The following is a 24,322-nucleotide window of genomic DNA, read 5'->3' as shown; positions in this document are numbered from 1 at the left end:
CATTAAATTAAATATTTTAAACAAAAATTTAATTTTTTGAAAATGATAATTCAAGTTTTTTACGGGGCTAAAAATAAACTTATCTTTTACCAGGCGTAAGGCTTTTAAGGGTTTTCAGTGGGCGGAGGTTGTGCAGAAAGCAGAATTCTCCACCTCCCTTCTCCCGGGCAGGCGGAGGATCTGTCAAGAGAGAGTTCTTGACAGATCGGAAGTGCCGGGTTTTAACACATGCGCTTCGCATGCCTGAAACCGGCATTTGCGAGGTCCCTACTTGTACACACCCGTGGGGATCGGAAAATACAAGCCATTATGTATAAACTGTTAAGTGGATTTGATAGGGCAGAGACAGAGAAACTATTTCCTCTGGTGGGGGAATACAGAACAACGGGTTACAATCTTAAAATTAGAGCCAGGCCGTTCAGGGGTGAAATCAGGAAGCACTTTTTCACAAAGGGTAGTGGAAATCTGCAACTCTTTCCAGCAAAAGGCTGTGGATGCTGGGGGACAATTGGAGCTTTCAAGACTGAGATCGATAGATTTTTGTTGGGTAAGGGTATCAAGGGATATGGAACAAAGGCGGGTAAATGGAGTACAGATCAGCCATGATCTAACTGACTGGCGGAGCAGGCCCGAGGGGCTGAATGGCCTCCTCCTGTTCTTATATTCTTAAGGTATGACATATGAAGTGTAATGTAGGCTCTCAAGATTTTGATATACACCAAGCTCACGTAGGAGGCTTCCATTATAAATGTGGGCATGGGAATTTATAATGGGAAACATTGAAACAAACGTGTGACAGATATGTGACAACAGGAAGTAAGGTGTTGCAGACAGGAAGTGCACACAGATTTTTTCAATAAAGGTAGTTCAGAGTATTCAAACTCATTCTGCAGAGATCAATCTCCGCACGGCATATGTCGTTTTCAAGAATGGGTTTATTTACCTGCAACCTTCATTCTGCCAAAAAATGAATTGAGTAGCAACTTTGTGCACTGTTGTGTCCCAGACTGGGACTTTGGGAGGACCTGCATTTCCCCACGTGAGGAATGCCTGATCTCAGTCACGCTGTTGTGAGGAGGAGACCAGATGCTTGTTAACAAAGACGAAGGGAGAAGTGGACGGCAGCTCATCCTGGGCTGTTCTTGTTGAACACTGGTCTCAGATTGGCCTTTGGCAGATGCCCGGGAGTAGGTTGGCTATCTGTTCCCTCAAGTAATGACGGTGCAGGGAGACAATAAAGAGGAAGTAAATACCTTAAAAATAAACAATTGTGGCACACTGCAGCTTTTGTTTGTAAATCTACTTTCTGAAGTCCCTTTTCCCTTTTGAAGGTTTTGGCTCTTGCTGGGGTACAGTCCCACCATATGTACCAGGATCACCTCTAGTACCTTGGCCAAGTGGCTAATGTTACGTGCGAGTGTCAGCTGGCTGTTCTCCCATGGACACATTACAGCCAAGCCCAATCCTGTTGGCACCCAGCATTCACCTTGATGCAACTTCTCACAGAGAGGACTGAATGACTAACAGGAGTGGGAGAGCCTGGCTGATATTCATTCCCCTCCCCTAACCTGAGGTCGATCTTAGGGCCCCCTTATTGCTGGATTGGTCAAGATCAGTTAACCCAATGTAGAGCAGGGATCAAATCTCGGACATTCAGGCCTGCGTGCAGCTACACGTTGGATGAATCTTCAGGTGTGCCTTGTGGCTTTAACACAAAACATAAAGAATAAGAGCTGAGATCCTGATTCTACATCACTTGAAGTTGCAAGGATTCCAATTCACTCTGCTTCAGTTAACGCCAATCCCCAAAATATCGATCTCTCAGGAAGATCACAACACACATCTATTTCAGCCCCACGATGGTGAAATGGACTCTTTCTGAAATTCCACTTAAATTGCATTTAGTCGCTATTCACGTAATCATCGTGTGATTTTACTGCACATTCTGGCATCAGGACTAGCAACCATTACTTTTAGAGCAAGTGCTTTCCATCGCAGCCTCTGGGTGGCACGAATTTCATTTTAGGACAAACTAGATAAAGCGCTGCTGGAAATAGTGAAGAGGGATTTTAACTCGCTCGAGCGATTAAAAAATGTTCAAAAAAATTAAATCGGTATAAAAAAATCTGGTAACAGTAAAATTACCATAAAGCATTTGGATAGTTGCACCCAAATCTGAAACACCGTTAGCCCCCACAGTGCTGTCACAGCCCAGCACCTCCCCACTATTAAAACCAGTACCCTAAAGAGATGGGCAGTGAGGGTAAAGAACAGTTTCATGAGCCATTTAGAGATTTATTCATTTATGTGAAGGAATAAATTGCTTTATTTATTAATCTGCAGTGGAAAGGAAAGTACAGCTTAGCTTCCAGAATTCCTGGTGGCAAAACGTGAGCAGATTTCCCACCCGCTGGCAGCCGCAGAAATCCTTCGGCGATTTTCGCCACTGGGCCTGATTTATAAATGTTGCTGGTTCACGTCCCGCTTGGAATGGGGGGGTCACAGAGCAGCTGTCGGCTGCCGATGCTCGGGCCGCTCACCAGCTGCTAGGTAAGCGGTGGGGAGGGGATTTGGGGAGGGTCTCGTGGAAGGAGGGAGTCTGGGGAAGGGGAGGCTGCGATCGCCCTTGTGGGCTTGGAGGAGCACTCCTGATCCTCACAAAGGAATGTCTCTGGCTCAGCTTTTGGACCTAATAAATCCCTTCTGCTTTCACCTGGGGGGAAAGGCACCATGGCTTTGCCCCTCAGGGTTAAAATACAATCGAGGTCCTATTGGCGTAATAGGATCCTGATTGACAGAGAGTCAGGAGGCCCCCGCTTGCTTTAGGAGAGCACCTCAGCCGCCTGCAGGTTAAGATCGCATGAGGCAGGAAAGGACTGGGTTCCAAGCGACTAACTAACCCGCTCGGTTTTCAGTCCCCCCCCAAACGTGGTTGACTCGGAACAGCAAGCCGTTCAGTCACATCAAACCAGTTCAATCAGCACTTCAAAAAGAAGGCCCACCACCACCTTCTCAGGGCAACTAGGGATGGGCAATAAATGTCCGCCTTGCCAGTGGCACCCACATCCCGTGAATAAATGAATAATCAGTGTGGATCTGCCCATTTCCTATACAACCTGTGGTCATGGCCTATCTTAGATCACTAATTCAGTGCTATATTATGGGCAATTTTTAAAATTGTGGACACAGGCCCAGGGAGAGCTAGGATCACATCACATCCTGTAGGACTCTTACGGCCAGAATGAGCAGCCTTTGGTTCCATCAGTGCAGGTAAGCATCTCTCCAGAGGTGAAGGGGCTATGTTAATCCGTTGAACCACCCATTCTAGGGCACTTGAAGTAACTTTCTCTCCCTTTCAACGTCTCCAGCACCATCCCCCGCCCCCCACCAGGATGGACAGAAGGCAGCTTGTCCCCATGCTGCTCAGTAACAGGCCTCTCCATCCCATGTGGGAGTGCCCAGCTCTACTTGGTACCTTTCTTCGGGGAGAGATTGGACACTTGCTGGTATAAATCTACCACTGCCACTTTGACGCTGTTCAACAGACTGCCTGGCTCCAGCAGGTTCACATTCCACTCTGAGTAGGTATTTATCACACTAGTCAATCTCCTGTGAGATGGCACATGGAAAGTCAAGGTCAAGTCCTCAGGTGAATTGAGGTTAGAGGTCAGGGGGTTAAATGGACCAGGGCATGCTGACATAATTCAGTTCCCATGATAAAGTCGTGTATAATCTCCTTATTTTAACATTTCTACAATAGATTCCTATGCCCACGTTTATAATGGAAACTGGCTATGTAAACATGAACACTGGCTATGGCCAGCAATTTCCTCGGTGCTCCGCCGCCGTAACTGCATCAGAAGTGTGGCGCAAACCGTGTGTAAATGGAGTTTCCCCACACTTCCGGCGATGAAACAGGAGCAGCTCTGGGGAAATTCCGGCCCGTAATTCTCTGTAATTACACTCTCTGATGGCAGGAAGTTGTAATTACAGCATGACAAGTTTACTTAGGCAGTTTCCATTATAAATGTTGACATAGGAACTTATAATGGAAAAAGTTGACAGAAAGTGCACGGAGCCATAAGATTTTTAATATATTATACACATATAATTATAATAAGTGTATAAAACGAAGCTATTCCCTCTATTGCATGCATATATAAAACACACACACACACGTATATAAACACTGATACCTCCAATTTGTCTGTTCTTATTAGCTTCTGTGAAGCTGTGTTTCCTTGGACTGTAACAGTGGGATTCCCTGACACCAGGACAGGTGTGTTTGGTAGAAGTTCTGTTGGAACCAATCCCATCCCATGGGTCATGTGACTCAGGTAGGGATTAAGACCCATTGTATGATTTGTAGCTAAAGATGGAGTTACAGGAAATGTAGTCTGTGGATAAAGGTAATAAGAAAACATATTTATAGCACATCAGAATGCAATTCTTATTTTACATATGAATATACAAACAATGATGGAGATTAAAAGACCCACAAGTCAATCCAGCCTGTCCCATACAGTTGTGATGTCAATACAGACATTCCCATCCCATGTGATCTCCTGGGAGAGGCGAAAAACCATAGGAACCATAGGAACAATGGGAACAGGAGTAGGCCATTTAGCCCCTCGAGCCTGTTCCGCTATCCAATGAGATCATGGCTGATCTGTGACCTAACTCTGCCTTTGCCCCATACCTTTGGTTAACAAAAATCTATCAATCTCAGATTTAAAATTAACAATTGATCTAGCATCAATTGCCATTTGCGAAAGAGGGTTCTAAACGTCTAACACCCATTGTGTGTAGAAGTGTTTCCAGATAAAAACCCAGGTCAATTAGGGACAAAAATCTGGAAAATTCCTCTCCAACCCCCTTAGGTAATGAAAACTAGTCCAGGAGATCGCTCTGGCCCTGACTAATGTCATACAGTACATATCTCTTGATCTCTGCCTCAACCAGAAACAAGTCTAACTCTCGCTTGAAGGAATTTTCAGCCTAAACAGACTGTGCCCTTGTTTCGTGTCAAAATGGTCCAGGGTCAAATCTTTTCAGCTTAAACCTGTTTAAAATTCCAACTTTCCCAAAGGGCCTCACCTAGAACCTTCTAAACCTAGGTTTTTTTTATAGATCTTGAAGATAAGATTCCCAAGTTCTCCTGCTAAGCTGTGATGAGAAATAAAAGTTGAAGTACCTTCACCTCCACAACAGTTATAGATTGACCAGAACAGCCAAATGGGCTTCATTCACACTGACTAGATGGAAATCCACATTCTTTCACCTGAAAAACTGACCTGCATTGTAGAAAATTTGTGGTCATGCTCTTCAATCGGGATTAGTGGAAAATTCCAGTTCTACAACCATAAGGAAAGAAAGAAGGGAGAACTTGTATTTCTATCAAGTATTTCATGACCTCAGGATGTCCTAAAGCGCTTTACAGCCAATTAAGCACTTTTGAAGCGTAGTCACTGTTGTGATTAGGGAAACGATGGAAAATAGCAAAGATGTCAGAGCACAATAAAAAAGATGACAAGTCCAAGGACAGTTGGCCTTGACACTGATATTTAGGCTATGCAAATAGCAGTTCTGAGGGTATTAAAGCCCACATGGTGGGCTTACTCTGCTGAACGGCAATCAGTTGCAGTCAGTTTGACCATGACAAGCCCAGGTGGTCCCTGCGAAAGTACCACTAACTTTGTCTGGAATGCTGCCAAAATAGCAGTGAGACATCAAAAAAAGATGGGACAGTAACAACTTGCATTTATATAGCATCTTTAACATAGTAAAACATCCCCATGGTGCTTCACAGGAGCGTAGTCTGACAAAAATTGACAGCTAGCCAAAGAAGGAGATATTAAGATCGGTGACCAAAAGCTTGGTCAAAGAGGTGGGTTTTAAGGAGCGTCTTAAAGGAGGAGAGAGAAGTTCAGAGGCAGAGAGGTTTAGGGAGTGAATTCCAGAGCTTAGGGTCTAGGTGGCTGAAGGTACGGGTGCCAATGGTGGGGCAATGGAAGTCGGGATGCACTAGAGGCCAGAGTTGGAGGAGGGCAGAGATCTTGGAGGGTGGTAGAACTAGAGGAGGTTATAGAGATAGGGTGGGACGAGGCCTTTAAGGGACTTTGGACACGAGGATGAGAATTTTAAAATCAAGGTGTTGGTGGACCGGGAGCCAATGTAGGTAAGCGAGCACAGGGGTGATGGGCGAATGGGACCTGGTGCGAGTTAGGACACGGGCAGCTGAATTTTGGATGAGCTCAAGTTTATGGAGGGTGGAAGATGGGAGGCCGGCCAGGAGAGCGTCGGAATAGTCGAGTCTGGAGGTAACAAAAGTATGGATAAGGGTTTCAACAGCAGATAAGCTGACCTGAAATGGTTACACAAAAGAAAATGGGAGTGTGCTAGACCAAATTAACATGGCTCCACGAAGGACCATCAACCCAAAAGGGAGCAAGAGTCTGATTTTAACACAGCTGCTAGTGGTTCAGCCTCAAGAAATATTGTAGAATGAGCACTTTGATCGACTCTAACACACCTACTCCCCACTGGCTCAAAGGTGACATTGCTAGATGTTAGAAAAGGTCAGGGAATGGGGTATAGTGCAAGAATGGACACAGTGAAGGGGACGAAAAACTTGTAAGGAGGGTAGAGGACAAGGATGAAAAATAAAATGCAATTGAATCATGTAATCAGTGGTTAAGCAATGTGGCTTTAAACCTCCGCCAGTAATTAACAGCAATGGAGTCTCCTTTAATTCCATTTCCCAATACGTATTATTTTCATTCTGTGGGTCTGCTGAGTTTTGCGAACAGCTCATGAATACTGCTGTCCAATAACAAAGCTCCAATGGACCACCGAGCGTGGCAGTATGATAAAATCACGCACCACCAAGGGACATCTCGAGAAAGAGATTTTATTGGGCTGCAGAAATATTTTTACAATTTCTGCAATCCGTTTCGGCTTTCCCAAAAGACGCAGGCCTGAAATCATGGAATGGGACAATGGCAGACGAGCACTCCTCCTGCCCGCGTGGAACTCTATGGAGCGGTTAACCTAGATTTTATTAAATGGGATTAATGCCTCCATCAAAATGGCAGGGAGAGGAATTTCAGGCAACTAGACCAAATAGAGTCTTTTGAAAAAATATAATTCCATCTACCTGCCTCTTGAATGGTCTTTCTATAAAGCGTGCCACTTGAACATCTTGACAGGTTTAGTGAATCTGGAAATTTGACATTTCAGGCCCTGACACATGCATTAAAGCTTCTTGTGGTGTAGCCTAAGGTGAATGATAGATTGTCAAGTAGAAATAAATATCAAATACTGACTCTCGAAAGAAGATGTTTGCTAGGATGGTGTGGCATAGTGGCTGAGGTTGGACTGTAGATTTCACACTTCTTGCAACTGCAGGAGGCCACCGAGTCAAATGCCATTACGCTGCCAGAAATCTGAAACTTCAGTCAACTTTTATTTTTATGATGAAAAATGTTTTTTATGATGGGAGGCCGTGCGCAATTTTCCTAAGCAAACCACAACTTGCCCAAGTGGTCCCTGCGAAAGCAACACTAACTTTGTCTGGATTGCAGCCAAATTAGCAATGTATAAAGTTCAGAGACATCAAAAAAAAGGGACAGCAACAACTTGCATTTATATAGCGTCTTTAACACAGTAAAACATCCCAAGGCGCTTCACATGAGCATAATCTGCCAAACTTCGACACCGAGCCACATATATAGAATTACATAGAGTCTGTAGCACGGAAACAGGCCATTTGGCCCAACTAGTCGATGCCGGCGGTTATGCTCCACACGAGCCTCCTCCCATTCTACTTCATCTAACTCTATCATCATATCATTCTATTCCTTTCTCCTCATGTGCTTAGCTAGCTTCCCCATAAATGCAACTACGCTATTTGCCTCAACTACTCCTTGTGGTAGTGACTTCGACATTTGTACCACACTTTGGGTAAAGAAGGTTCTCCTGAATTCCCTACTGGATTTAATAGTGACTATAAGAACATAAGAACATAAGAAATAGGAGCAGGAGTAGGCCATACTGCCCCTTGAGCCTGCTCCACCATTCAATAAGATCATGGCTGATCTTCGACCTCAACTCCACTTTCCCGCCTTATTGCCATATCCCTCGATTCCCTTAGTGTCCAAAAATCTATCGATATCAGTCTTGAATATACTCAACGACTGAGCATCCACAGTCCTCTGAGGTAGAGAATTCCAAAGATTCACCATCTGTGTGAAGAAATTCCTCCTCATCTCAGTCCTAAATGGCTGACCCCTTATCCTGAGACTATGCCCCCTAGTTCTAGATTCTCCAGCCAAGTGAAACAACCTCTCAGCATCTACCCTATCAATCCCCCTCAGAATCCTATATGTTTCAATTAGGTCACCTCTCATTCTTCTAAACTCCAGAGAGTATATGCACAACCTACTCAATCTCTCCTTATAGGACAACCCTTTCATCCCAGGAATCAATCTAGTAAACCTTTGTTGCACCGCCTCTAAGGCAAGTATATCCTTCCTTGGTTACAGAGACCTAAACTGTGCACGGTACTCTATGTGTGGTCTCACCAAAGCCCTATATAATTGCAGCAAGACTTCCTTACTCTTAAACTCCAACCCCATTGCAATAAAGGCCAACACATTTTTGCTTTCCTAATTGCTTGCTGTACCTGCATGTTAATGCTCTGTGATTCGTGTACAAGAAGCCCCAAATCCTGACCTCTAGTTTTGGACTCCCCACAAGTGGAAACGTTTTCTCTATGTCTACCCTATCAAACCCTTTCATAATCTTTATTTGTTACTTTTAAATCTGGACATTTATTGCACAACAACTTTCTGTACCAATTAGAAACAGGTTTGAATGAAGTACACCAAGAGATCACACTAATAACAAGACAATATTTAAAATTCTCTGGCAGTCACATGTTGCAATATGGACTGAGATACAAACCCAGACTGGTCAGTTGCGTTTGTTTTAACTCACGTTGCCTTTGAGACAGGAGTCATTCTTTAACGTATAAAAATGGTGTTCACTGATGGAAGGTTTAACCCATGAGGCAATGGTGGAAGCAGGCGGTTTTGGTGATGGAGAGGTTATGTGATGAAACCGGCACTTACCATTGGCTGCAGCTGCGTGCCTGGCAGCATGAACTGCATCTGCTGTGCGAGCATGGCCGCTGCAGTCTTCTGCTGGATCAGGTTGTTCCGTCCATTGATCTCCAGCTGCGTTTTCAAGTGTGGGGGCGGGTGGAGATATTTGCAGTTTTCCCGAGTGCAACGCCCCTGTAAAAACAAGACCAAAATACAATTACAGCATTGAAAATGTAGCTGGTTAATGTAGAATGTAGAAGTACAGAATGGTTTCAGGAACATTTTGTATTTCTCTCTCACCATCGTCCCATTCCCCCCCCTCCCCCCCATCCCATTTCATTGGGCAAGATCCTGAACCAACTTGTATGGTGGATTTGTGCCAAAAATAAGAAGATCCACAAGCACCTTCTCAGGGCAATAAATGGTGGACTTGTCATGATGCCCACAGCCCGAGGATGAATAATTTTAAAAAGTAAGCTGAGTGCAAGTCATTGGATTTGGATGTCTAAACATCGAGGTAGGTGGTACATCACAAGCTATCCTACATAGGTCATTTCCCCACGCTGAAGCAAGTAAATGTCTGTCGCGTAGCTGATGAGGAAACACTGAGGCTTGAGATGACATCTGCTGGAAGGCATTATCTTCAGGGCAGCTATACAAACACACAGCCATCACCTTTGACCCCCACCATGAATTTCATAACCTCCACCTCCGACTCCACCCTCCACCCCGGCAGTTGTCTCAGGCTGTACCGGACTGCTCACAACCTCGCCATCCTATTCAACCTGAGCTTCCAAACCCATAGCATCTCCATCACAAAGACCGCTACTTCCACCTCCGTAATCCTTCTCACCTCTGCCATCTGTGAGAGTGTGCGCTACGCGTCAGGCAAAAGGGCACCATCCCTCATGCAGGTATCTCAGTAGATTATTGAGACTCTTGAGTTTATACATGTGGCAGACACCAGACCGGCCAACATAAAATTCCTTCATAGTCTAGTGCCTTTTCAAGCCTTGGAACTGAAGCGAGAATGGAGACAAATAATGAGATTTTTTAAATGTAAGGCCAGAAATGATTGGCGGATGAAAATCTGTATGATATTTCTCTGTCCATTACTTTAACTGAGACTCTCACCTGTTACGATAATAGCCACAGCAGTGTCATGCATCTACGAGTAACTCCCACAGTCACTTCCAACGTGAAGAAACCGAACTTGCAGTTATTTAGCTCCGTATCGGGTCCCCAGGTCAAAACACTTCGAAATAGTTTTGAACTACAGTCACTGTTGTAATGTAGGAAATGGGGCAGCTAATTTGCGCACAGCAAGCTCCCACAAACAGCAATGTGATAAATGACGAGGTAATCTGTTTTAGCGATGTTGGTGGATATAAAAGATCCCATGGCACTATTTCGAAGAAGAGCAAGGGAGTTATCCCCAGTGTCCTGGCCAATATTTATCCCTCAACCAACATAACAAAAACAGATTATCTGGTCACTATCACATTGCTGTTTGTGGGAACTTGCTGTGCGCAAATTGGCTGCTGTGTTTCCTACATTACCACAGTGACTACACTTCAAAAAGTACTTCATTGGCTGTAAAGCGCTTTGAGATGTCCGGTGGTCGCGGACGGCACTCTATAAATGCAAGTCTTTCTTTCTTCTTCAAAACATCCTATCTTGGACGGAGTAAAAGAAACTGGCAAAGCGCTCCCAGTTTGCAGACCACCTGCTGTCAGGTGTCAAAGGAACAACACTGACAGCAGATGCAGTGGGATCAGATCAGGGAAACGGAAATACAAATAAAGGCGCATATTGATAACAAACAGGTTACGCTGAAAATTATTCTTTAAAAAATATTCAATGCTTGCGCATGCAGCACGCTTGGAGGTAGGTTTTCAAATTCACCATCTGGGCAGTACCCTAGGATGGGGGAGGGGATCGTCCGCTCTTTATAAATCAGTGGTTAGACTTCAGCTGGAGTATTGTGGCCAATTCTGGGCACCACACTTTATGAATGATGTCAAAGACTAGGAGAGGGTCTAGAAGAATAGAATACGAGAGTAAGCTTTCAGGGAACATAAAAGCTGACTGTAAAAACTTTTATAGATACGTGAAGAGAAAAAGATTGGTGAAGTCAAGCGTAGGTCCCTTGCAGCCAGAATCAGGGGAATTTATAATGGGGAACAAAGAAATGGCAGACCAATTAAATACATACTTTGGTTCTGTCTTCACAAAGGAGAACACAAATAACCTCCCAGAGATGTCGGGGAACATAGGGTCTGATGAAAGGGAGGAACTGAAAGAAATCAGTATTTGTAGGGAAACGGTGTTAGGGAAATTGATAGGATTGAAGGCCGATAAATCCCCAGGGCCTGATAATCTACATCCTAGGGTATTTAAGGAAGTGGCCCTAAAAATAGTAAATGCATTGCTGATCATCTTCCAACATTCGATGGAATCCGGAACAGTACCCATGGATTGGAGGGTAGCTAATGTTACCCCACTATTCAAAAAAGGTGGTAGAGAGAAAACGGGGAATTACAGACTGGTAAGCCTGACATCGGTAGTGGGGAAAATGCTAGAGTCCATTATAAAAGGTGTAATAGCAGAGCACTTGGAAAACAGTGACAGGATCGGACAAAGTCAACATGGATTTACAAAAGGTAAATCGTGCTTGACTAATCTACTGGAATCTTTTGAGGATGTAACTAATAAAATAGATAAGGGAGAACCAGTGGCTGTGGTGTATTTGGACTTTCAGAAGGCTTTCGATAAGGTCCCACATAAGAGATTAGCGTGTAAAGTTAAGGCACATGGGATTGGGGGCAAGGTATTGACTTTGATAGAGAACTGGTTGGCAGATAGAAAGCAAAGAGTTGGAATAAACGGGTCTTTTTCCGAGTGGCAGGCAGTGACTAGTGGGGTACCGCAGGGATCGGTCCTTGGACCCCAGCTATTCACAATATATATTAATGATCTAGGCAAGGGAACTAGATGTAATATCTCCAAATTTGCAGACGACACAAAGCTGGGTGGGCGTGTGTGCTGTGAGGAGGATGCCGAGAAACTACAGGATGATTTGGACAGGTTGGGTGATTGGGCAGAAACATGGCAGGTGCAATATAACGTGGATAAATGCGAGGTTATCCACTTTGGTGTCAAAAACAGGAAGGCAGATTATTATTTGATTGGCAATAGATTGGGAGAAGGGGAAGTGCAACGAGACCTGGGTGTCCTTGTGCACCAGTCGCTGAAGGTAAGCATGCAGGTGCAGCAGGTGGTTAAGAAGGCAAATGGCATGTTGGCCTTCGTAGCGAGAGGGTTTGAGTACAGTAACAAGGATGTCTTGCTGCAGTTGTACAGGGGCTTGGTGAGACCACATCTTGAGTATTGTGTGCAGTTTTGGTCACCTTTTCTGAGGAAGGATGTTCTTGCCATGGAGGGAGGTCAGCGAAGAATCACCAGGCTGATACCTGGGATGGCAGGAATGACGTATGAGGAGAGATTGGGTCAATTGGGCTCATACTCGCTGGAGTTTAGAAGAATGAGGGGGGATCTCATTGAAACTTATAAAATTCTGACAGGACTGGACAGACTAGATGCAGGAAGGATGTTCCTGATGGTCGGGGAGTCCAGAACCAGGGGTCACAGTCTAAGGATAAGGGGTAGGCCTTTTAGGACAGAAATGAGGAGGAATTTCTTCACTCAGAGAGTGGTGAACCTGTGGAATTCTCTACCACAGAAGGCAGTCGAGGCCAATATATTAAGGCCTAGAAATTCGGTTGAGGCGCCAAAGTGGTGCCGAGTTCGCCTGGGCACTGATTTTTGCGCAGCATTCGGAGTAATACCGATCGCCAGAAATTCAGTTTCAGCGCCCCTAGAGGGAGACAGGGCGAGGCTCGAGGCGCTCCACGTCCCTCTTAGGGCGTTGAAACTGAATATCGCAGCACAACGTGCCGCAGCGCCACACGCTGCGGCACGGCACGCTGCGGTACTGCAGGCATTCCTCCCATTGTTAAGGGGGAGGGGCCTGCAGCAGCGCAATCCGCGACCGCGAGTGCCGGCAAAAGAGCCCAGCACCGAGGAGAAGTGCCGGGCTCTCGGGAAACAGCCAGCAATGCCACGGGGGGGGATCAGGAGGCCGGGGACGGAGGTGCTGGCAGGTGGCCGCCGAAAAAAGCGGCCGCCCTGCAACTCCACCTTAACTTGCGCCACTGCCGGCACAGCAAGGCCCCGTGAACCGTGCACGGGTAGCGAACGGCACTACAGTGGCGTTCGCTACCAAATATCGTGATCAGGGCGCTAATGGGGTGCTGCGCACACCGATGACATCATCGGTGGTGGCGCAGCGCAACAGGCTAACGCCACCATTAGCGCCCCCACTGAATATCGCGGGAGGCGCGGCCAGTGGCGCTACAGCCACTGACTGCCCTCTTTAGGCACTAACAGGTGGCGCTACATACCCAATTTCTCCCCCTAAATATATTCAACAAGGAGTTGGATATATTTCTTAAGGCTAAAGGGATCAAGGGGTATGGGGAGAAAGCAGGGACCGGGTACTGAACTTGGATGATCAGCCGTGATCGCATTGAATGGCGGAGCCGGCTCGAGGGGCCGAATGTCCTGCTCCTGCTCCTATCTTCTCTGTTTCTATGTCTATGTTCGAAGTTCACCAGAAAGGTACCAGAGATGCAGGACTTCAGTTATGTGGAGAGACTAGAGAAGCTGGGATTGTTCTCCTTAGAACAGAGACGGTTATGGGGAGATTTAATAGAGATGTTCAAAATTATGAAGTGTTTTGATAGAGTAAATACGGAGAAATTGTTTCCCGTGGCAGGAGGGTCGGTAACCAGAGAACACAGAGTTAAGGTATTTGGCAAAAAAACCAGGGGGTCCACTCACTGTTGAAAGCACGCGACGCAGCATTTAAATCTGGCGACGCGGCGGCTTACAGTGCAGCTCGGACCAACCTAAAAAAGGGTATCAGGACTGCCAAAAGGAAACAGACACTGCGGATAGAGGATCATTTCCACAACAACTCGGACCCCCGGCGCATGTGGCAAGGCATCCAGTCCATCGCTGACTACAAGGGCAAAAACGGTTAGCGATGCCTCCCTTCCGGAGGAGCTTAACAACTTCTACGCTCGCTTCGACAGGGACAACAGGGAGCCGGCTACCAAAGCCTTGCCACCCCCGGAAGACCAGGTGCTCACTCTGTCGACCTCCGACGTAAGGGGTGTTCTACGCGGAGTGAACACACGAAAGGCTGCTGGACCGGATAGCATCCCTGGACGGGTACTCAAGGAATGTGCTGATCAGCTGGCTGATGTCTTCACCGCCATCTTCAATCTGTCATTGGCCCAGGCAGTAGTCCCTACATGCTTCAAGACCGCTACCATTATTCCTGTGCCAAAACAAACGGCTGTGACGTGCCTGAACGACTATCGACCTGTCGCACTCACACCCATCATAATGAAGTGTTTCGAGAGACTGGTCCTGGCTCACATCAAAGCCAGTGTTCCCACCTCTCTTGACCAACACCAGTTTGCCTATCGTGCAAACAGATCAACGGAGGATGCAATCACAACTGCTCTACACTCGGCACTGAATCACTTAGATGGTAAGGAGACCTACATCAGAATGCTGTTCATAGACTACAGCTCAGCATTCAACACTATCGTCCCCAACAAGCTGGCCACCAAACTCCAAACTCTTGGCCTGAACACTTCCCTCTGCAACTGGACCCTGGACTTCCTAACAAACAGACCCCAGTCTGTCAAATTAGGTAACCACACATCCCCCCCCCGACCCTGAACACGGGGGCCCCACAAGGATGTGTGCTGAGCCCCCTCCTCTACTCCCTCTTCTTCCACGACTGTGTGGCTGTTCATGGTTCAAACACCATCATCAAGTTTGCGGATGATACCACGGTAGTAGGCCAGATCACCAACAACGATGAGTCAGCCTACAGGGAGGAGGGTCCAGCATCTCGTGAAGTGGTGCGCCGATAACAACCTGGCCCTTAACATCAAGAAAACCAAAGAAATCATTGTGGACTTCAGGAAGCCTAAAGGCGGAAGTCACACCCCCATCCACATCAATGGGGCTGTGGTGGAAAGGGTGGACAGCTTTAAGTTCCTCGGAGTCCACATCACAGAAGACCTCTCCTGGTCCCTCAATACCTCCTCTCTGGTGAAGAAGGCCCAGCAGCGCCTATATTTCCTAAGGAGGCTGAAGGGATGTAACCTGTCACCCCTGATCCTCTTTAACTTTTACCGCTGCACAATAGAGAGCATCCTGACGAACTGTATCACAGTATGGTATGGCAGCTGTAGCTACTATGACCGGAAAGCCCTGCAGCGGGTAGTCAAAACTACCCAGCGCATTACCGGCACCCGGCTACCAACCATAGAGCACATATACCAGAAACGCTGTTTACGGAGGTCACTGTCCATCATCAAAAACCCTACCCACCCCAGCCACAGTCTGTTCGCCCTCCTGCCATCTGGGAGACGATACAGATGCATTCGCACCCGTACGACCAGATTTAGGAACAGCTTCTTTCCCAGGGCTGTCATCCTACTGAACTCCACAAATAAACTCTAAAGCCTGCACATCTGCCAATACACTTTATTATGGTTATGTTTATGTTAATGTATTACAAGCCAAATGTATGTTGAATGTTTAAATGTCTTAATCTAAATGTACACTCTCGGGAGCCGCAAGCCTACATTTCGTTGTACTGCACTTGTGCACTAACAATGACAATAAAAGTTGATTTGATTTGAGAAGAAATGTTGTTGTGCAGCGAGTTGTTATGATCTGGACTGGACTGCCTGAAGGGGTGGTGGAAGCAGATTCAATAATAACGTTCGAAAGGGAATTGGATAAAAACTTGAAGGGGAGAAAATTGCAGGGCTTTGGGGAAAGAGCATGGGAGTGGGACTAATTGGATGTGGGCATCACTAGCAATGCCAGCATTTATTGCCCATTCCTAATTGCCTTTGAGAAGGTGGTGGTGAGCCGCCTTCTTGAACCGCTGCAGTCTGTGTCGTGAAGGTGCTCCCACAGTGCTGTTAAGGAGGGAGTTCCAGGATTTTGAGCCAGTGACAATGAAGGAACGGTGATATATTTCCAAGTCAGGATGGTGTGTGGCTTGGAGGGGAACTTGGAAGTGGTGGTGTTTCCATGTGCCTGCTGCCCTTGTCCTTCTAGGTGGTAGAGGTCGCGGGTTTGGGAGATGCTGTCGAAGAAACCTTGGCAAGTTGCTGCAGTGCAACAGCTTTGAAAAAGCTGACACAGACTTGGTGGGCCAAATGGCCTCCTTCTGTGCTGTATTGTTCTATAGAAACTGCCTCATTTTCATTTCCATTGTAATCGGCGGAATGAACATCGGGCGGGTTCTATAATCTATATCGCGGGGTGGGGGGGGGAGAGCGCCTCGGGAAATCGCGGGGGGGTGGGGGAGAGCCTCGGGAAGTCGCGGGCGGGGGGGGAGAGCCTCGGGAAATCGCGGGGGGGGGGAGAGCTTCTCTGTTCCCCCCCCAGTCTCTCTTCCCCCCCCGTCTCTCTCTGTTCCCCCCTCCCCCCAGTCTCTCTCTGTTCCCCCCTCCCCGTCTCTCTCTGTTCCCCCCCCAGTCTCTCTCTGTTCCCCCCCCAGTCTCTCTCTCTTCCCCCCCAGTCTCTCTCTCTTCCCCCCCAGTCTCTCTCTCTTCCCCCCCCCCCAGTCTCTCTCTGTTCCCCCCCCCAGTCTCTCTCTGCCGCCCCCCCACCCCCCCAGTCGCGCTCTCTCTCTCTTCCAACAACAACATGCCCTCGAAAAAGCCTCGGCAACGCCGGGCTCACCCCAGCTAGTCTATATATATAAAGCGGCTCTTCTGTCTGTCTGTCCCGATGTCTGTCCCGATGTCTGTCTGTCTGTCCGTCCGTTCTCTATACGTTTGAAAGTTACAGAGTGTACCGACGCGCGTGTCGCCTCAAAAGAAAGCTTGCGATTCCGGCCCGGTCATAGGCATATTTACGTTTCGGCCGGACAAAAATCCCACCCGCGGTATCCCAAAAACTTTCAGCGTTCCGCTCATTAGCGTCTCATTAGCGACCGTGTGACGGCGAGGTCCACCAATCGGACGGCGGGTTCCTTCCTACAGTTGAGTGTCGAGTGACTCGACGATTGACCAATCCTACGCTTCGGTGACGTGTGTGGGTGGGCCTTATCCTTCTGAACCGAGGTGAGTGGCCGCCATCTTGATTTTTCACAATTTTTTCCCCCACACTTTCTGTGTGTTAGGGAACTAAGGTAAATATTTTAATGATGTGTTAGGGAATTAAATAACAATTTAATAGCGGGGGGGAGAGCCTCGGGAAATCGCGGGGGGGGGGGAGAGCCTCGGGAAATCGCGGGGGGGAAGAGAGCCTCGGGAAATCGCGGGGGGGGGGAGAGCCTCGGGAAATCGCGGGGGGGGAGAGCCTCGGGAAATCGCGGGGGGGGGGAGAGCCTCGGGAAATCGCGGGGGGGGGAAGAGCCTCGGGAAATCGCGGGGGGGGGGCGAGCCTCGGGAAATCGCGGGGCGCTCGCGCCGCCCGCACTGACCACGCATGCGCCGCCCGCACTGACCGCGCATGCGCCGCCCGCCCGCCCACAGCGGCCGTCCATCAGCCGCGCAATACGCGGGGGACCTCAGCTCCGGACCTCAGGCGCTCGGCAGGGGGAGTGGCCGGAGAGAGGGACAGAGGGGAGTGGGGGAGGCGAGGGGAGGGAGGGAGAGGAGGGAGGGATAGGACAGGGAGAGGGAGAGGACATGACAGGGAGAGGGGAGACACACAGGGGCAGGGAGACCAAGCGCCCCAAAATTGCCCACTGACCGCGCATGCGCCGCCCGCCCGCCCACAGCGGCCGTCCATCAGCCGCGCCATACGCGGGGGACCTCAGCTCCGGACCTCAGGTGCTAGGCAGGGGGAGGGGCCGGAGAGAGGGACAGAGGGGAGCGGGGGTGGGGGTGGGCGAGGGAGGGAGCGAGACAGGGGCGGGGAGGGAGAGGAGGGGAGGGGAGGGAGGGATAGGACAGGGCGAGGACATGACAGGGAGAGGGGGGACACACAGGGGCAGGGAGACCAAGCGCCCCAAAATTGCCCTCGCGCCCCAAAATTGCCCTCGCAACGCGGAGCTCCCCAGCTAGTATTCTATAAAGTGTGGGCGATCCGATCCCACAGATTACCGCCCAGATGGTGAAGGTAGAAATCTACCTCTTAATCTACCACAGTGGCCATTCTAACTACGGACTCAAATGCAACCGCCTGGCATCAGATTGGCTTTTTGTCTTCTATCCGCTCTCGCTTTCCTTTCATTATCCGCTCCTGTGACTTTCTCTGGCTGGTACCATCTAGCCAAGGTTATCAAGTAAAGTGGTGATCCTGACCTTCCCTGTCTGCAGTCTGGTGAATATGATAATGGGGAGGAGTAAAGAGAAGGCACTCACAGCCAAGTCAGTACATTAATGCCCCTTGAGACTCGCAAATGGAGAAGTGATCAAATCTGCTGACCTTCCCTCACCAAGCAGGATATATGGCCGATTAAAGGGATTAGCTGCAATATACCCTTCACAGCTCTGAGGAAAATGTCATTTAAAGCACATGACACCACAATGATTGCCACTTTTAACAGAATTCAGGCTGTTTAGACTACTGGAGAAAATCTGCAGAGCTTACACTGAAATCTGTCATGTCTGTTTAATGCACTGAGTGTGAGACGCTTTCAGACTCTGTCGCTAGATGAAAGCAGGCAGTCTCATTGATTTTTCCTGGAGTTTTCTGGCTGTCAAGAAAATTTAATGTTAAGGACTTTTTTTATTTTAATGTTTATTGAATGAGCAGCCATTTTGCGTTGACCCTGATTGCTTTGGAGAAACACCTTGTACAACAGGGACAAAGAAGAAGGTCCATCGACCCATCGTATCTGTACCGGTTCCTTGCTGGAGCAATTCAAAATGAATTGCGCTGCCCCACTATTTCCCCAAAGCACTGCATCTACCTCTGCTTCAAATATTTATCTCCTTGTCCCTTCATGATGCAGTGGTCGCTGTTTCCCGTGGAAATAGTCCCAGTATTTCAAGTCTCTCCCCGCAACGATAGTTCTCCATCCCTGGCAGCATCCTGGCATTTCCCCGATTATAACAACAAACTTCGATCCCTGTATCAAATGTTGACCATTGACACTGGGCCTAATCATTCAAGGGGAGCTGGAGTTTGTGATTTAAAGAGGTATAGGGTAGTAGGTTAATAAAATGACGAAACTAATGGAAATAATTCAGAAACAGCCTCTGCAGAGGAAATGGCAAATAATACAGGGTGTTGCCAAGTGAATGCCAATGTGCAACACTCGAGGGCACAATTACTTCAACCACAGTATGAAATATATCATTAGATAAAATCTAGCTATGTGTCACAACAGATTATGGGCTACACCTGCACACAAAGAGATGCCCTGCGGTGGTTCTCTTCAGTCAGTTGTTACAATAATGATTACATTTCCATTTAATAAAGAAAGAACTTGCATTTCTATGGTGCCTTTCAAGAGCTCCGAGCATCCCAGAGCGTTTTACAGCCAATGAAGTATTTTTGAAGTGTAGTCACTGTTGTAATGTAGGAAACACAGCAGCCAATTTGCTCACAGCAAGCTCCCACAGACAGCAATGAAATAATGACCGGATAATCTCTTTCATCGATGGTGGTTGAGAGTTAAATATTGGCCAGGACACCGAGGAGAACTCCCCTGCTCTTCTTCAAATAATTGTCTTGGGATCTTTTACATCCACCTGAGAGGGCAGACAGGGCCTCGGCTTAACATTTGATCTGAAAGACAGCACCGCCGACAGTATAGCACTCCCTCAGTACTGCGTTGGAGTTTGAACCTGGATTATAAGAACATAAGAAATAGGAGCAGGAGTAGGCCATTCAGCCCCTCGAGCCTGCTCCGCCATTCAGTAAGATCATGGCTAATCTTCTACCTCAACTCCACTTTCCTGCATTATCCCCATATCCCTTGATTCCTCTTAATATCCAAAAATCTATTGATCTCTGTCTTGAATATACTCAATGACTGAGCCTCCACAGCCCTCTTGGTTAGAGAAATCCAAAGATTCACCACCCTCTGTGTGAAGAAATTTCTCCTCATCTCAGTCCTAAATGGCCGACCCCTTATTCTGAGACTGTAATCCTTGGTTCTAGACTCCCCAGCCAGGGGAAACATCCTCCCTGCATCTACCCTGTCAAGCCCTGTAAGAATTTTGTATGCTTCAATGAGATCACCTCTCATTCTTCTAAACTCTAGAGAATATGGGCCTAGTCTACTCAATCTCTTCTCATAGGACAATCCCCCATCCCAGGAACCAGTCTGGTGAACCTTTGTTGCACTCCCTCTATGGCAAGTGTAGTGTATGTGCCTTTAAGTCAGAACTACTTTTACAGCTCCTGTATACTGTAGTACCGACAGTGACCACACCGGTATATAAGCTTTGCGCATGCCTCTGCACCCGCAGTCGTGAGACTACCCTCCTCCAGTAAAGACCTGTTTATTGTTGATGTATAGCATCCGTGTGATTATTTTATAACAGCATATCCTCTGAATCACAGATCCAACAGTGGCGACGAGTGTCGATTCGAATCTATCTGCAACATAAAAAAAAACAGTCGAGGCCAGGAACACGGGCGTCGACCACGAGCAACCGCCCAGCCGTCAGGCAGAGATTGAACTTCGCAGGGGAGGCTGTGGAGAGCCGGGCTTGGTTCCCCAGCCACGACGAGCAGCAAGAGACCGACGACAGGTCCAGCGCAGACCCTTCCCGAGCAGCGGCGGCTGGAGCCGACCGGCGGCGGAGAGAAAGCCGAGCAGCGTCGACGGGGTAAGACAAAGGGTGAAGAGCGCAGGGCGCAGCCGGGGGTTGAACACCGAGAAAAAGAAAACAAACTGGAGAGAGAGAGGGTAAAGAAACAGCCGGGTTCTAGACTGAGCGGCGTCGAAAAAAAAATAAAAAGAACGCGCAGAGCACAGCCAGGGCTCACGGGCTGAACAGGGTCCACGGGGCGAAGAAAGGGGAGCGCGGGAGACGCCACTGAGCCATGGAGAAGAAGGAAGAGCGCGGGAGACGCCATTTTTAGAAGCCGCAGCGGAGAAGAAGGGCGAGCGCGGGAAGGAAGGGGAAGCACGGGAGGCGCCATTTTTGACAGTTAACTCACACCCAAGGATGCCGAAGAGTGGCAGTATCTCTATGTTCGGCAATGAAGTCGAAGATTGGGCGACATGTGGAACATATTGAGGTGTACTGCAGGGCAAATGAAGTGCCAGATGCTAATAAAGCACTGGTTCTGTTAAATTCCATGGGTGCAAAAACTTATGGGTTACTTCGAAATCTAATAACCCCAGAGAAGCCGGTAAACAATAATTTTGAAAGCATAGTAGAAATCCTGCAGGACCACTTAAACCCCACACCGCTGCTGATAGCAGAACGATTTAAGTTCCATAAAAGGAACCAACACAAAGACGAAAGCAATGCTGAGTACATAACGGAACTGCGCAAGCTATCGAATCACTGCCAGTTTGGAGCGGGACTAGCAGATACGTTAAGGGACAAGTTTGTGTGTGGGCTACAAAGTGAAGGAACCCAGAAAAGGCTTCTATCAGAAAAGGATCTTACGCAGGACAAAGCTTTCAGTATGGCAGTATCACACGAAGCAGCCGCAAGGGGCGCTGCAGAGATACAACGGAGACCGCAAGAATATGGCACCAATGAAATGTCCTATGGAACAGGGAAGTGCTATCGCTGCGGCAGAACAACACATGACCAGAAAGACTGTTGGTTCAAGGACCAAGTGTGCAGACAGTGTGGGAAAGCAAGACACATAGCAAGAGTCTGCAGGTCTGGGAAGAAAACCAACAGTAAGAAATCTCCACAGGAGAAGTACAAAAAGGTACACCAGGTGATGGACAGTGGTTCAGACGAACAGAAAAGTGACACAGACTCCGGAAGCAAGGAGCTGGGTTGTCTGAAACTACATAAGGTAACCTAACATAAGGTAACCTAACATAACTACATAAGGTAAACTAACATAAGGATTTACAAAAGGTAAATCATGCTTGACTAATCTACTGGAATTTTTTGAGGATGTAACTGGTAAAATAGATAAGGGAGAACCAGTGGATGTGGTGCATTTGGACTTTCAGAAGGTTTTCGATAAGGTCCCACATAAGAGATTAGCGTGCAAAATTAAGGCACATGGGATTGGGGGCAAGGTATTGACTTGGATAGAGAACTGGTTGGCGGACAGAAAGCAAAGAGTTGGAATAAACGGGTCATTTTCCGAGTGGCAGGCAGTGACTAGTGGGGTACCGCAAGGATCGGTCCTAGGACCCCAGCTGTTCACAATATATATTAATGATCTGGACGAGGGAATTGGATGTAATATCTCCAAATTTGCAGACGACACAAAGCTGGGCAGGAGGGTAAGCTGCGAGGAGGATGTCGGGAGCTCCAGTACGATTTGGACAGGTTGGGTGATTGGGCAGAAACATGGCAAATGCACTATAATGTGGATAAATGTGAGGTTATCCACTTTGGTGGCAAAAACAGGAAGGCAGATTATTATTTGAATGGCAATAGATTGGGAGAACGGGAAGTGCAATGAGACCTGGGTGTCCTTGTGCACCAGTCGCTGAAGGTAAGCATGCAGGTGCAGCAGGCAGTTAAGAAGGCAAATGATATGTTGGCCTTCCTAGTAAGAGGGTTCGAGTACAGGAACAAGGATGTCTTGCTACAGTTGTACAGGGCCTTGGTGAGACCGCACCTTGAGTACTGTGTGCAGTTTTGGTCGCCTTACCTGAGGAAGGACGCTCTTGCCATGGAAGGAGTGCAGTGAAGATTCACCAGGCTGATACCTGGGATGGCAGGAATGACGTATGAGGAGAGATTGTGTCGATTGGGCTTATACTCACTGGAGTTTAGAAGATTGAGAGGGGATCTCATCGAAACCTATAAAATTCTGTCAGGCCTGGTCAGACTAGATGCAGGAAGGATGTTTATGATGGCCGGGGAGTCCAGAACCAGGGGTCATAGTCTAAGGATAAGGGGTAAGCCATTTAGGACTGAAATGAGGAGGAATTTCTTCACCCAGAGAGTGGTGAACCTGTGGAATTCTCTGCCACAGAGGGCGGTGGAGGCCAGTTCATTAAATATATTCAAAAAAGAGTTGAATATATTTCTTAAGGCTAAAGGGATCAAGGGATATGGGGAGAAGGCAGGGACAGGGTACTGAATTTGAATGATCAGCCATGATCTCATTGAATGGCGGAGCAGGCTCGAAGGGCCGAATGGCCTACTCCTGCTCCTATCTTCTATGTTTCTATGTTTCTCAATGGAGGATCACCAGACTATCTGGGTTACACTCAAGATAGACGGAGTCCAAGTGAAAATGGAATTGGACACAGGGTCAGCTCTAACAGTCATAAATCAAAGAGACTACAAGCGGCTATTTCCACACATACCCTTGAAAGCTACAGAGATTGTCTTGAAGACGTATACGGGGCAAAAAGTCTACCCCAAAGGAAAAATGAGGGTGAAAGTGACATATAAAGGCCAGGAAATACCTAAAATGGATATATATGTATTGCCAGATGGAGGACCACCACTGCTAGGATGTGAATGGATCCGGAAGATACAATTAGATTGGCATTCCATACAGGCACTGAAGGTTGAGGCCAAAAAGGATGACAACGTCACACCTGGACGACTGTCAAAAATGCTAACCGACGTAAAAGAAAAGAAGTGTTCCAGGAAGGACTAGGAACACTAAAAGGAATAACAGCAACGATTAAAATAGAGGAAAATGCAAGCCCAAAGTTTCTGAAGGCCAGACCAGTGCTTTATGCGATCAGACCAGCTGTTGAAGCAGAGCTGGAAGGGTTGGAACATTCAGGAGTACTGTCCAAAGTGGACTGGACCGAGTGGGCTACACCCATCATTCCTGTAATGAAGAGGTCGTTGAGTAATACGCCTGGGGAACAAAAGAAGGTCCGCATCTGTGGGGATTTGAAGGTGACAGTGAACCTGTAAAGTCCGCGCCTCAATAATACACGGACTTCGGGAGAACAGTTTAACAGGTACTTTACTGAACAAGAGGCAGCTTGAAACTGAAACTACAGAAGCCTGCTAGGGCCTTTTATACAGGGG

The 24,322-nt window shown here is 47.6% G+C and overlaps 1 protein-coding gene across 20 annotated transcripts in view; it reads right to left on the bottom strand.

Moving 5' to 3' along the window:
• Positions 1-24,322, bottom strand: part of LOC147124899 (muscleblind-like protein 3) — an 834,930-nt gene that overhangs the window by 238,345 nt on the left and 572,263 nt on the right. For 15 of the 20 annotated variants that reach the window (XM_085994439.1, XM_085994420.1, XM_085994428.1 and 12 more), the window contains exons 3-5: positions 9,132-9,296; positions 5,295-5,354; positions 4,197-4,397 (exon numbers count right to left, since the gene is read on the bottom strand). In XM_085994439.1, coding sequence (XP_085850565.1) covers positions 4,197-4,397; positions 5,295-5,354; positions 9,132-9,296 — 426 coding nt within the window. The remainder of the gene's footprint in view (positions 1-4,196; positions 4,398-5,294; positions 5,355-9,131; positions 9,297-24,322) is intronic. The other 5 variants (XM_085994592.1, XM_085994478.1, XM_085994552.1 and 2 more) reach the window with 1 other exon arrangement.

Source organism: Somniosus microcephalus, chromosome 1 (assembly GCF_052327205.1).
Source record: "Somniosus microcephalus isolate GS21.2 chromosome 1, FLI_Smic_1.0, whole genome shotgun sequence".
Lineage (NCBI taxonomy): Eukaryota > Metazoa > Chordata > Chondrichthyes > Squaliformes > Somniosidae > Somniosus > Somniosus microcephalus.
The sequence above is the reverse complement of the archived record's forward strand: the minus strand, read 5'-3'. Positions and strand labels throughout refer to the sequence as shown.